Source organism: Chlorocebus sabaeus, chromosome 11 (genome assembly GCF_047675955.1).
Source record: "Chlorocebus sabaeus isolate Y175 chromosome 11, mChlSab1.0.hap1, whole genome shotgun sequence".
In the NCBI taxonomy this organism is placed as follows: Eukaryota; Metazoa; Chordata; class Mammalia; order Primates; family Cercopithecidae; genus Chlorocebus; species Chlorocebus sabaeus.
In genome coordinates this window covers 46,258,415-46,272,717 of record NC_132914.1, presented here as the reverse complement: position 1 = coordinate 46,272,717, position 14,303 = coordinate 46,258,415, and the positions used below count along the sequence as shown (strand labels likewise).

The window sequence follows — 14,303 nt, the reverse complement described above, 5'->3', positions numbered from 1 at the left end:
TGGGATTATAGGTGCCCACCACCACGCCCAGTTAATTTTTGTATTTTTAGTAGATATGGGGTTTCACCGTGTTGGCCAGGTTGGTCTTGAACTCCTAGCCTCAGGAGATCCACCCACCTCAGCCTCCCAAAGTGCTGGGATTACAGGCGTGAGCCACCGTGCCTGGCCTCAAATATTTCTTTTTATGTTTCTTCTCCCACTTCTTCTCTCTCATCCTCCACTTTTTTCATTTATTGAACACTAATTAAGAGCCTATTAGGTGACAGGAGGTATTAGATATTGGGGATATAGAAGCTATTAGAGGTTTTGCTTTGAAGACCCTTATACTTTAGAGGGGGACACTCCCCTCTTCCCATTTCCTGAGATCATGCAAGAGAAAATACTTCAGGTGATCCATATTCATTCCTTCCTTCACTGCTTGATTTGTCACCAAATGGTTATTAAGGATACACTGTTTGCTAGGTGCTATTTTATTTATTTGTTTATTTAGAGATGGGGTCTCACAACATTGCCCAGTCCAGAGGGCAGTGGCTATTCACAGGTGTGAGCACAGCACACTATAGCCTTGAACTCCTGAGCTCAAATGATCCTCCTGCTTCAGTCTCTCGGGTAGCTGGGACTACAGGGATGTGCCATCACACCTGGCTTAGGCTCTACTTTAGCTGCTACTTGTTAAGGATGAAGACAGGAGGAGACACTCTTATTTTATTTGATTTCTTTCTTTCTTTCTTTTTTTTTTTTTTTTTTTGAGACAGAGTGTTGCTGTGTTGTCAGGCTGGAGTGCAGTGGCGTGATCTCAGCTCACTGCAACCTCTGCCTCCCGGGTTCAAGCAATTCTCCTGCCTCAGCCTCCCGAGTAGCTGGGACTACAGGCATGAACCACCACACCAGGCTAATTTTTGTGTTTTTAATAGAAACAGGGTTTCACCATATTGGCCAGGATGATCTTGATCTCCCGACTTCGTGATCTGCCCACCTCAGCCTCCCAAAGTGCCAGGACTACAGGTGTGAGCCACCACGCCCAGTCTATTTGATTTCTTTCTAAGTTGTTATGGGATGTAGATCTTTAAAAGGACTTTTTGGCATGAGAACAAAAGAGGAGTTGGGTCACAGGGCCAAGATGGGACTATCCAAGAATGCAGAAGGACATTTGCTAGTGGTCTGATAGGTTGATTTACCTTTTGTGTATAGACATAAGTAAAAGGGAGAGGGAGAGGCAGGAAGAAGAGGGGTAAAAAAAGGCAAGAAATGAGAGGAAAAAGCATTAGCTATAGAAATGGCCAGGGATGCCCTGAGGATTTTCTTGTATAATGACTGGGCCCCATCTGATGGGTGTTACCTGCTCTGTGACAGTTTCCTCATTGCCTTTGGCTGACAGCAGGGCATTGGAGGAAGAGAAACTAAGGTCTCTGTTTTGGAGAGAGATGAATGCGGAGGTAGCTGAGTGGTGATAGCTCTTCCTCCGTCCTTTTCTCCCCACAACTTTTCCTCCTGCTGAGGCAGGGGCATTGGGCTACAAGGGAAGCCTGGACTTCCTGGCCAGCATCCTCCTCAGAGCCACCTTTACCTCCTGGTTCTTCAGACTATAGATGAGGGGGTTCAGCAGGGGGGTTATCACACTGTACTGCACGGAGAGCACTTGCTCTAGGGCTGAGCCGGATGCTGGAATCATATACCTTGAAGGGAATTGCACAGAAAAGCCACTCATGACAATGGTGACAATACTTACTGTTGGCAGCAACAATTCAGCCCCTCCCTGCAAAGACTCCCCTCCCTGCAAAGGAGATCTTCAGAGCTGACTTTCTCTGGTGGCAGCATCTAGAAATGACTGATCTGTGAAAAGTCAGTCATTTCTGCCTTCAAACACTTCCAAACGTAAGTGAGCTCACACAGAAAGTTACAGGAGCTGCCCGGAAGAGCAAGCAGTTCTGCAGCATATCAAAGGCTGTGGGTTCTAATAGAATTAATATTTAGGACAGATAAAAAGTAAAAAAAAATAGAATTAATAATAATTTCATACACTTCCATAGCATTTCATACTCTTCAAAACATTCTTCCTTAATAGCTATGATGATTATATGAGGAATTTTTCTCTTTTTCCTCTTTATACGCAACAGTACAGAAGCACAATGTTCTCACCTTGTGATGACTGTTCATGTAAAACTGTGTGCTCAGTTTAAAATGTTGTCATTATTCCCAACTTTTATGGCCCTGGGAATTACCCTCAGAATCCTTGCCTGTTATTTATATAAAGTTGAGTGGCCTATTATTTGTATAAAGTTGTCCTTTTAGTTTCATTTTTCTTTGGTTTGGAAAAGAAACCAAAACTGGTAAAATGGGAGATGAAAATGTGTTAAGCACATAATATGATTCCAAATTATAAGATTAAAATCTTGAGTACATTTTGCTAAGTACCACTCGGAGTATCTTCCAAAGACGCACTAGTATTATTATTTTTTTGCAGTGGCACCGTAGTTATCAGAATAGACTATCCCAAGGATATTCCTTGTGGGTTCCAATGTGTTTGGTTATTTAAAAAAATAGTAATTTTACTGTTATTTTTGTCTTTTAACTTATTCTTTCTAACATTTCTGTGAAGTAAGTAGTCACATCCTTTATGGCAGATGAGGAAACTGAGACAAAGGGAGATGAAGAGATTGGTGTACAGCTCAGTTGAGCTCTCCTGGGCTATTTATTTATTTATTTTTCTTTTACTTATTATTTTTTCTTTCCCAGCCACTATACTACAGGTACTGGACTATTCTTATCATCCATTTCCATCCTTGGCTTCTCTCTGAATCACAGGCAGGTGAGAAAAGTATTGAACAATTTGTGCAAATCCACCTTCAATTTACTAGTAGAAAGCACAGGCGTCGATTGTTTTGTCTCCTAGTGAGGGAGGACTAGGCAGCCAGAGCTGTCAATGTTTGAGAAGCATGGTAAGGAAGGGCACGGATCTTGGTCCAACTTGTGGCTCCATTACTAGCTTGTTCTAGGACTGCTGAGAAATTACCTGATTACTTCCTAAACTCAGGTTCTTTACCTAAAAGTGGGTTGATAATATTTCTCTTGTAGTGTGGTGCATACTAAAATTGACTTGGCAATGTAAAGCAGCTGATGTACAGTAAATGGCTAGTAAATTGCTACAACATATGCAAGCTTTGGGGACATCTTCCAGTAGGAAATAAAGATGGCATACTTTTCAAAGACAGGTTTTATTTTTTGTCTAGCACTGAATAAAAATCTAACAAAGGTTCTCTGATTTCTTTCTGAGAACTCCCAAATCTTAGGTTAATGAAGTGGAAAAATCTTTATCTTGGTCTAAACTCATTTTCCAGAATGGACAATTGAAGCCTTAGAAGGAAAATAGATTCTGGTTTTTTTTTTTTTTTTTTTTTTTTTTTTTTGAGACCTAGTTTTACTCTGTTGCCCAGGCTGGAGTGCAGTAGTGTAACCTCTGCCTCGGAGGTTCAAGCAATTCTTCTATCTCAGCCTCCCGAGTAGCTAGGACTACAGGTGCACGTGACCACACCTGGCTAATTTTTATATTTCCAGTAAAGACGGGGTTTCGCTATGTTGGCCAGGCTGGTCTCCAACTCCTAGGCTCAAGCGATCCACCCACCTCGGCCTCCCAAAGTGCTGGGGTTACAGGCATGAGCCACCGTACCCAGCTGAAAATATATTATTTGCAATTCATACAGCTAGTCCCTGGTAGAGCCAGAACTAGAGCCCAGGCCTTTTGAATGTCTTGCTATTTTGTAATGCTCTATTCTGCCAACGGAGACCACCTAGGGTAAGGAATATCCCACATTTATATTCAGGGGTATAGAATGACATACCTGAGAACTCCTGAAGTATAAAAGATGGTGACCATAAGGAAATGGGAAGAGCAGGTGGAAAAGATCTTGTTCCGACCTGTGGCAGAGTTGATCCTCAGGGCTGTTGTGATGATACAGCTGTAGGAACCCAGCAAAAGGACAAGGGTGCCAAGGCCCAGGACTGACATGGTGGTGAGAATGGAGGCGATGCTAGAGCAGGGGTTGGAACAGATCAATAAGAGCACCGGAGGAAGCTCGCAGGCAAAACTGCGGATGACGTTAGGGCCGCAGAAGTGCTGCTGAGCAAGCAGGAGGGTGTTAATTAGGCCAGTCCCGATTCCTATGGCCCAGGATGACCCCACCAGGCCAGCACACACCCTCCTGTTCATAACCACCACATACAACAGCGGATGACACACGGCCTGAAACCGGTCGTAGGCCATGACCGAGAGGAGGCAAGCCTCAGTAGCTCCAGAAAATATGACCAGGGAGATCTGGGTGAAACACTCAAGGAAGGATATTGTCTTCTCCTTAGAAAGAAGGTTCTCTAGCAGTTTAGGCACAATAATTGAGGAATAGAAAGCATCCAGGAAGGAGAGGTGTCTCAGGAAGAAGTACATGGGGGTGTGGAGGTGGGAATCAGTACTGATCACCAGCACCATCAGCAGGTTCCCCAGTAGAGTCAAGAGATAAATTGCCAGGAACAGAACAAAGAGCAGTGCCTGAACCTGAGGGTTGTTGGACAGTCCTAGGAGAACAAACACAGTGACTGTGGTCATGTTGCTGACTTCCATGGAGCACTCAAGTTTCCCTTTTGACTGACAAGAACTGAAAAGAATGCTCCAATGGGTTATCAGTGTCAGGGCATGCCTGGGGATGAGGCATTGGCAGTAAAGCTTCAGGGCAGACCCAGGACAGATTCTGTAGTGGAGGCAGCTTTGCCATGTCAGGCTGCATCAGTCCTTTCCAGCTTAGGGCAGTAACTTATTTGCCATGGTGGAGAAGGTGGGGAGGAAAAGTTCAGAGAATCAGACCTAGAAAGGAAGAAGAGAGCAGGGATTATTCAGGCTGGAGAAGGAAGTGAAGGGAGTTGATACTGAGAAGTGCTATTCTCTACTTCCAAAAGGAACTGAGCTTAAACCACAGGAGGGCTAACTGGTATAGTGAATAAGCAATAAACATTTTGGCTGACCGTCTGGATGGCAGACCATGATGAGTGTCTGAGTGTCTGATAGAAGTATTATGAGACCTGGTCATGGTGCAAGTTCTCTCTCGGCCACTGTAAGCTCATAAGCCACTTAAGTTTCTAAAAAAAAAAGCCTGGGAAAAATAGATGGTTTCTAAAGTTCATTCCAGATTAGATTTTTTTTTGAGACAGAGTCTTATTCTTGTGCCTAGGTTGGAGTGCAGTGGCACAATCTCAACTCACTGAAGCCTCCGTCTCCTAGGTTGAAGCTATTCTCGCGCCTCAGTCCAGCTTAGATTTTTTTAAATTTAATTTTAAATTTAATTTTTTTCTAGAGATGAGGTCTCACTATATTGCCCAGGCTAGTTGCAAACTCCTGGCCTTAAGTGATCACCCCTCCTCAGCCTCCCAAAGTACTGGGATTACAGGTGAGTCACTATACCTGCTACCAGCTTAGAAATTGAAAAGATGGGGAAACAGTCTTCCTGGGGTGTTTCTGGTACTAAATAGAAGCCCCTTCTCCCCTTCTGTGTCAATCCAAGCAGAAATGACACATGAGTGTATTGGTTTCACAGAAGCCAGGCAAGGGGAAACCCTTGAATAGAGATGAAGACTGTGAATGTCAGGCCTCTGAGCCCAAGTCAAGCCATCGCATCCCCTATGACTTGCACGTATATGCCCAGATGGCCTGAAGTAACTGAAGAATTACAAAAGAAGTGAAAAATGCCCTGCCCCGCCTTAACTGATGACATTCCACCACAAAAGAAGTGAAAATGGCTGATCCTTGCCTTAAGTGATGACATTACCTTGTGAAAGTCCTTTTCCTGGTTCATCCTGGCTCAAAAATCTCCCCCACTGAGCACCTTGTGACCCCCACTTCTGCCCACCAGAGAACAACCCCCCTTTGACTGTAATTTTCCTTTACCTACCCAAATCCTATAAAATGGCCCCACCCTTATCTCCCTTCGCTGACTCTCTTTCCGGACTCAGCCTGCCTGCACCCAGGTGATTAAAAAGCTTTATTGCTCACACAAAGCCTGTTTGGTGGTCTCTCCACACGGACGTGCATGGCAGTGAACATCAGTCATTTCAAGGTCTTCCCATTCCAGCGTTTCTGTGAATCTGTGATGTCCACTGTTTTCACTGCAATTTCAGGTCTTAACATGGGCATCCACAAAGACTGTGCTATTTTTTGGAATATTTGGAAAAAGATTTGAAAAAAGCCAAGTCAAACTTGGATCATTTTTGTGCATCACAGGGAAGTTAAAGACCAGAAATAGGGGTGAGAAATAAAAGAACAACTGGCAAAATGGACAGTTACAGGATTCAGTCTAGATCAGAGGAAGGAAAAGTGGCTAGTCCCCCTCCCCTTGATGGTTAACTCAGGAAGGTTATCAATGAGAATCTGATCTCGATTCATGACTTGTACTCTCATGGGTTCCCAGAGTGGGTAGTTTTAGGAGAAGACTGATTTGAATGAGAAGGAAATTTGCCTTCACCTGGGCTCCCTAGGCCAACGAGATGCCCTGAATGGAGGATCCCTGTATGGCATCCTTTCCAAGAGTGGAGCAAAAGCCACAGATAGGAGAGGGCTCTGTGGGCTTCCCTCGGCTTTGTCCTTCCTTTAGAGAATGCAGAGGTGAAACTTCTGAGCAAGGAAATATTCCCATAGCCTTTCTGTCCAGGGGGAAGCCTTGAATCTACCTCCCAAATAACAATGGCCAGAGGGACTTCGTCTCAGCTCTAGGCCTTGGAGAGTGAGGGAGGTCCCTGGAGGAGTCCTTAAGCATGAGGCCTGTTCTCATTCTGAATGGGCTCTCCAGGGCCAGCTACTTCTCCCTTGTATCATTCTTGTTTCAGTGGGTTGCATCATCAAGAGGGCCCTAGGATGGCCAACAATTTCATTTTTTCAGGTCTACTATTATTTTTTAAAGTATCTTTGAAAAAAAATTTTTACGGTATTTTCAAGTTACACACTATTCCCATTGAGCATGTATGGCAGCTTAACTACACGAATATAAAGTTTAAGAAGCCAAAACTAATCTAGCTTTGTTTTTAAAAAATTGTGCTATTGTTATAATGGTTAACAAAGTGAGGAAAAGCACCACTCAAATCATAATATTACAATCTCTCCATTCAGTTGGATTATGGGTTGGTCAAACATTAGACTTCACACAGGCATAGCTATGATGCAGTGATTCCTCAGAAGAAGATGAAATTCTCAAATCACATACTACCTCATATGTAATATTAGGAGCAGAATTTAACATTTTCAACATAATACACCATAAAAGCCAGGACTAGTTCTTATCTGATCCCCACCTTGTAACTTCAGTAACCAAAGACATACTGGTCTCTAATGAATTATTTCAAATTAACTAACCAGCCTTCCTCAGAAAGAGGAGATTCTTTTTGATGGGGAGAAATATTAATTTAAGTCTGAACTGAGAAATCTGCTTAACAGTTAGAACTTAATTTGTATTTCTGCATTTAAAAAAAGTTTAGGCATTAACAAGTGTTAGTTAACCCTGAGGAACCATTTTAGTTTCCAAAAAGCCAATCTAAATCCCCCAATAAAAGAGAACCCCATCTGCTCAAATATGTGAGTACTTCACTCCAGAAGCAAACTCCTCTGCATTTGGATTGATTGCTATGCATCACAGGGTCTTTTAGAGAGGAGTCATCATTGATAATAAGGTCATTCAACAGGTCTTGGATTTGGTCCACATTTTGTGGGAAGTCTTGAACTGGAATAAACTACTCATGTTCTTTCCCTTCAGCATTTCTTGGAAACAGTGTGGTAAGAGTTATTAAGAAATTATCTTAGGCAGATAGAGAGGAAAAGGGGTCCTTGGAAAGTTTTGATCTCTTTTAAAGCAGCTCCAGAAATGTTTCTTGTCTAGCAGGAAAGCCCTGGCTCTTAGAGCCAGGCTGGCAACCTTTGACATGCAAATGCAAGGTATGCAACCTTTGATATGCAAATACAAACCTTTAGAAATTGGGTCCACCAAACATGGCGATTCCCACCATTGTCCTCTTTCCCTTGTCCCCTTATGTGCCTGATAACATGGCCGCCCCCACATATCCCCTGTGTGCAGAACATCATGGCGCCCAGCCTTTGCATATTAAAAGGCTAGAGTGGGAGGGCCAGTTTTTTTCGCAGGCTATGTGAATGACGTACCTGGTCAAACCAATCCCCTAAGCCCTATGCAAATCAGACACCATCTCCTGCAGCCTCTTCATATACCTGGCTGGTTTCCACTGCACTTGGGGTCTCCTCTGTTGGCTTTGGAGACCCCCTCCCTCTGTTTCAGTACAGGGGAGCTGCTTCTTTCTTTCTTATCCCTTCTTTCTTGCCTACTAAACTCATCACTCCTTAAAACCACTCCATGTGTGTCCCTACTGTTTTATCTAATTTGGCATGGGGACGAAGAACCCTGGTGTTTCTCTACTCATGGGAGCCATATCATTTTGGTGCATTGGCTGGGAATCTGAGGTACAGCTGTTATACCCAGACCGTTTGTTCCCCAAAGAAGACCACCAGAGTCCAGAGTCAAAACCAAGCGGCAAGGATCTTTACTACAAGTTCGAACTTGGTCCCTCCATTCTACAGCATACAAGAGGGCCTCGAACAATGTGAGTATTTGCTTTTTATAGCCTGATGTAAACAGGATATGTAAAGTTACAGGGAACAAGGTAATTCTCTCGGTTACAGCATTACAATTGGTTAACATTGTACATTTAGCATTCCTTATCGGAGATTTCCCAGGTAATGTTTTTCTGAAGTTTGAAAGAAATATGGAGGAATGTGTTTGTGCTGGGCTCAGGAAGTTGGGAGATATATGGGGGATGTGCCTCATTCCTTTCATTGCCCCCTTCTTTTCAGGTAACTCTAGAGCCAATCTTGGGTCTTATAAGTCTGACTCTGTTTCAGCGTTTACAGGTTGGTATTGGGCTCTGAGGACCATGAGCTGAACAGTGTCAAACCTTTCTCTGACAAATTGCAAAATTCTGTTAACAACACAAGGTCCTATGGTTAGCAGAAATAGTAGACTTAGCAGGGGTCCAAGGAAGGGGGCTAACAGAGAAAACATAGAGGAATTCCACCATTGGTCTGCAGCTGAAGCAAACTGTCGTGTTTTTACTTCAGTGCTTAACTTGCGTAACTGTTGGACCCGGTCTTCTACAAGCCCTGATTCATTTATGTAGAAACAACAGTCTTCTTTCAGAAACATACATGTACCACCTTTTTCCGCAGTGAGTAGGTCTAGGGCCCTCTGGTTCTGCAAGGTTACCTGGGCTAGGGACGTGAGCTGCCGCTGAAGCGAGGCAAGGTACTCAGCTGACTCCTCCATAGCAACGGCAAATTGTTGGTACAAATTGTTGCTTTCTATGAGGGTGTGACCTAGGGCTCCCCCCGCCATCCCGGCCGCAATGAGGGATGCGGTGAGGGAGATTCCTGCAATGAGGGGGAGAAATATGGCTAGTGCAGGTCTCGGTCTAGGGACTGGGTGAATAGCAGTACTAGTCCAGTTACCGGTGTACCCTAGGAACTCGCCAGCAGTTAGTAGAGTCAACCGGGGAACTAATGTGACAGGAAGACACAGTAGGTTGGTAACAGAGGGACTAAATAGGTCCTTAGATAATGTCCCATTACACCAGAAGAATATGCCCGGCGGGGCCCTTAGGGTGATATTAGGGGGTACTGCAGTGATGCTGCAGAGGCTGGAATTGGTTCCTGAGAAACAGTAGGGAAACTTCTCCTGACTGGGGTTTAGGTATAGGGGCACGTTTAGGATAGGGGCATATGAGAGGTTTCGGAGGTTGTTAGCTTGGGCAGAGGTAGAGGATCCCCATGGCAGAGGGACAGCGGTTAGCGGTGGACGCCCTAGGGTGGCACACAGAAAGCAGCCAGACAGGCTGTGAAGTCCTGTAAGGTTAGCAAGCTCTAGTCCTTCTTGTAATAATTTTAACCAGGAGAAAGGACGTAAGTCTTGTGTTAGTCTGTTTTCCTGTCGTTGGATATTCCCGTGGACCAGGGGCAGTACTTGCACTAGGCCTCGCCACAGATAGAGGTGACTGCTAGGCCATGTGGAGGAGGGGGAGTAGTATACAGCCCCATGTTGAGGCGTGGTCCAGCGGGAGTTCCAGGGGTCTCTAACTATCCATGTATATGAAAAGTCTCCATCCCGTCTATGATGGAAGGGCCACTTAGGGTCCAACTGTTCTTCCTCTCTCCAAAAACGGGACCTATGGATGTTACAATAGTTATAAGGACAGCCTGCATTTTGGTGCCACCAATAGTGTTTACAATTGTATTCAGTCTGATCAAACTCAAAACATATTATTGGTGTCACTGGTTTGGCTATTTGAAAGCCAGTAAAATTTAGTAAGATTGGGCTATTGTACCCTGAGGAGGGGCAATCAGCACTGGCCAATAATTTCCCAGGCTTATGAGGTTGTCCAGGGTGGGTTCGGTTTTCATAAAGCCAGAATCTCCAGACAATGGGATTAGATGCTGGTTTGGTGTTTTCCCCAGCGGCCACTAGGGCGGCTAACGTTAGGGCTAGACTACCTAACTGCATGTTTGCAGTGAGCTATGTTGCCGGCGCAGGGTGAGTTTTAAGGGGTTGTTCTTAGCTCTGTCCACAGTCCACATGGCCGGTGCTTCAGCCGCTGCCGTGATTGGTCCCAGAAGGTCGGAGGTTGGGTCCACTGGCTTGACGTGGGTGTAGTGGATCCATGACGCGATGCCTTCTACCTTTAGGGCGGTGGGTGTGGTCAGGAGTACGTGGAGTGGTCCCTTCCACCTGGGTTCTAGGGTCTCTTGTCGGTGTCGCTTAACCAGGACCCAGTCTCCCTGCTGGTACGGATGGGGTGTCGGTGGCGGACCAGTCTCATATAGTTCCTTCAGCTTGGGTCAGATTTCTTGATGAATTTTCTGCAAGGCTTGTAGGGAAAATAAGAATTCAGAGACATTTTCTGTTTCAGACTCAAGCAGATCATCTTTTAAGCTGGGAACCAGGGGTGGAGGTCTGCCATACATGATTTCATAAGGGGTAAGGCCCAGTCTGTAAGGGGTATTATGGGTCCGGAACAGAGCGTAGGGGAGAAGGACCACCCAATTAGCGCCAGTCTCCATAGTCAATTTAGTTAAGGTCTCTTTTAAGGTCCGATTCATCCTCTCTACCTGTCCTGAACTCTGGGGCCTGTAAGCGCAATGTAGTTTCCAATTTGCCCCAAGGATGGAAGCCAAATCCTGACTTACCTTAGCGACGAAGGCGGGCCCATTATCTGACCCTATCTGGACGGGGAAGCCATACCTGGGAAGGATATCTTCCAGAATTTTCTTTGCTACAACCTGAGCAGTTTCTCTTTTGGTTGGGAATGCTTCAGTCCACCCTGAAAAAGTAACTACAAAGACAAGTAAGTACCGATACCCGTACTTTCCTGGCTTTATTTCAGTAAAATCTACTTCCCAGTAGATACCAGGCCTGGTTCCCCTGAGCCTTGTTCCCGCTGCAGTCTGGGATTGGGGGTAGGCGTTGTTAGGCTGGCAGGCTTTGCAACTTGCCATGATGCTGCTGGCCTTCTCGGCTGTATGTCTGAATTTGAGCTTAGAGCATCTGATCAGGTCTATCATCCGCCGAGCACCCAGGTGCGTGGTTCAGTGGATGTGTTCTAATACTTGTTGTCCTAATTTTTCTGGTAGGATGGTTTGGTCATTAGTATCAGTCCACCACCCATTCTGGATCTGTTTCAGGGGAAGTTTGTCAATCCACTGGAGATCTTGTTCTGAATAATCAGGGAAATATGGCAAGTCCCGGGGGCCCGGGTCAGGGAGCTGGAGTGCAAGGAGTTGGCTGGGAGCCTTTGCCACATTTCTTGCAGTTTGGTCTGCCAGAAAGTTGCCTTGAGCAGTTGGAGTGGTTGGTTTCTGATGCCCTGGGCAATGCACAATGGCTAACTTTTCTGGCTTCCATAGCACTGTTAACAGGGCTGGGATCTCTTGCTTGTTTTTTATCTCTTTTCCTTCAGCCGTTAGTAACCCTCGCTCCCTGTAAATGGCCCCATGTATGTGCGCCGTAGCAAAAGCATATCGGCTGTCTGTATATACTGTCAGCTTCTTCCCTGCCCCTAAGGTAAGAGCTTGGGTGAGCACTATCAGTTCGGCCTTCTGGGCCGATGTCCCCGGGGGCAGGGGTTCCGCTCAGATTACCTCAGTCTCTGAAGTCACTGCTGTCCCAGCGCACCTCTGGCCTTGATGCATGAAGCTGCTCCCATCAGTGAACCAGATGAGGTCAGCATCAGGGAGTGGGCGGTCCTGCAGGTCCTCTCGAACTCCGTGCACCTGAGCTAGTATCTCGGTGCAATCATGGAGTAGCGCCTCCAGGTCTGGGTTGGGCAACAGCGAGGCAGGGTTTAAGGTCGTTGGGGGCAGGAAGGTTATCCTGATAGGATTTAGTAGTAGTCCTTGGTAGTGGGTGAGCCGGGTTTTACTTATCCATCGATTAGGTGGCTGTTTGAGTACACCTTCAATGGCATGTGGGGTAATGACCCGCAGTTCTTGACCCATGACAAGTTTATTAGCATCTTGTACCATCAGAGCCGTGGCCACAATCATTTGGAGACAAGGGGGCCACCAGGCAGCCACTGGGTCTAACTTCTTTGACAGGAAGGCAACTGGCCTTCGCCAGGGGCCTAAGCTCTGAGCTATTACCGCCTTGGCGACACCCTTACTCTCGTCCACATATAAGTGGAAGGGCTTGGTGACATCAGGTAGTCCCAGTGCAGGTGCAGAGAGTAGGGTGGTTTTGATCTGTTGGAAAGCCGACTCGGCTTCGTCTGCCCAATTAAATGGCTGCTGCCCCCGTGTTGCCTGATACAAGGGTTTAGCCAGTTCTGTGAACCCAGGTATCCATAGTCTACAAAATCCTGCCAACCCCAGGAATTCCCTCACTTGTCGGGTGGATTGTGGCCTGGGGATCTGCAGAACAGTCTGCTTCCGGGCGTCTGTTAACCAGCGCTGCCCTCCTTTTAGCAGGTACCCCAGATATGTTACTTCTGGCTTACAGATTTGAGCTTTCTTTGCCGAGGCTCGGTAGCCTAGATTTCCCAGAGCTTGTAAGAGACTTTTGGTCCCTTGAATACAAGCTTCTTGGGTCTCAGCAGCAATCAGAAGGTCGTCAACATACTGTAGTAAAGTTATTTCAGGGTGTTTGCATCGGTACTCACCCAGGTCTTCATGGAGGGCCTCATTGAACAGGGTAGGAGAGTTTTTGAATCCCTGCGGCAGCTGGTCCATGTCAGTTGGCCACTTATGCCCCTTCCAGGGTCATTCCACTCGAAGGCGAAGCTTTTGGCTCTGAAGGGCTAAAGGCAAACTGAAGAAAGCGTCTTTCAAATCTAAAACAGTGTCCTGATTTACGAAAGACATTACAACAGCTGCTTGACTTCCTGGAGCCTCTGGGTCTATGGGGGTGTACTGTCTAAAAGCTTCCATTAATCTTTCTAAGTAGGTAGCTGGGCTCTCTGTCTTTCCCTGCAGAACAGAGTATACTTTAGCCAAATTAGTGGGCTTGCGAGCAGCTGCCCAGAGACCCGCCATTAGAGTCTGGCGATAAAGGCATAGCCGTCCCCTACCTTCTGCCGTGTTGTAGTCCCATGCTGGCCTGGTCAGAGGAAAAGTCGCATTTATGAGGTCGGGGTTGGCAGTCGGTTGACCATCGTCCCCCGGGACCAGCTTTCTAGCTTCTACCTGTATTCTCTCTTGCTCCTCCATTGTGAACAAGATTCGGAGTAGCTGCTGACAATCATCCCAAGTGGGCTGGTGGGTGAACATGACACTATCCAGTAAAGCCATTAAATCTTTGGGGTTGTCTGAAAACTGAGCACTCTGGGTCTTCCAGTTATACAGATCACTGGTAGAGAATGGCCAGTACTGGAGCCTGGGGATTCCCGTGTCATCTGGGGGTCCTATTTCCCAAAGGGGTAGAGCCACTGTGGAGTCAGGCGGCTGGGGGGGCTAGCTCACGAAGTGCGCCCTCACGTCTGCCCCGCCAGCCCTTCAGAGTTACTTTCACTCTCAGCAGGTCCGTGTGTGCTGGCTGCCTCCCGTCCGCCTGCTCCCTCCTGCGGCTCAGCCCGGGGGGTGGGGGCCTGTGGCCCAGATGGGTACGGAGGGGGTTCTGTGAACAGTGGGTCCCCGCTATCAGGTAAAACAGGATGGGGGGGCAATCGGCTGCTTGGATTTTAGCGGCCAAGCAACCAGTGCCTTACAAGGTTCAGGGGCTAATTGG

At 46.4% G+C, this 14,303-nt stretch overlaps 1 protein-coding gene across 1 annotated transcript; it reads right to left on the bottom strand.

Moving 5' to 3' along the window:
* Positions 1-1,513: 1,513 nt before the first annotated feature.
* OR5BS1 (olfactory receptor family 5 subfamily BS member 1) lies at positions 1,514-4,612 on the bottom strand. The gene is made up of 2 exons (XM_008003063.3): positions 3,840-4,612; positions 1,514-1,676 (listed from the first exon to the last, which is right to left on the bottom strand). Exons 1-2 carry the CDS (start codon positions 4,610-4,612, stop codon positions 1,514-1,516), a joined length of 936 nt encoding a protein of 311 aa, XP_008001254.3.
* Positions 4,613-14,303: the final 9,691 nt, after the last annotated feature.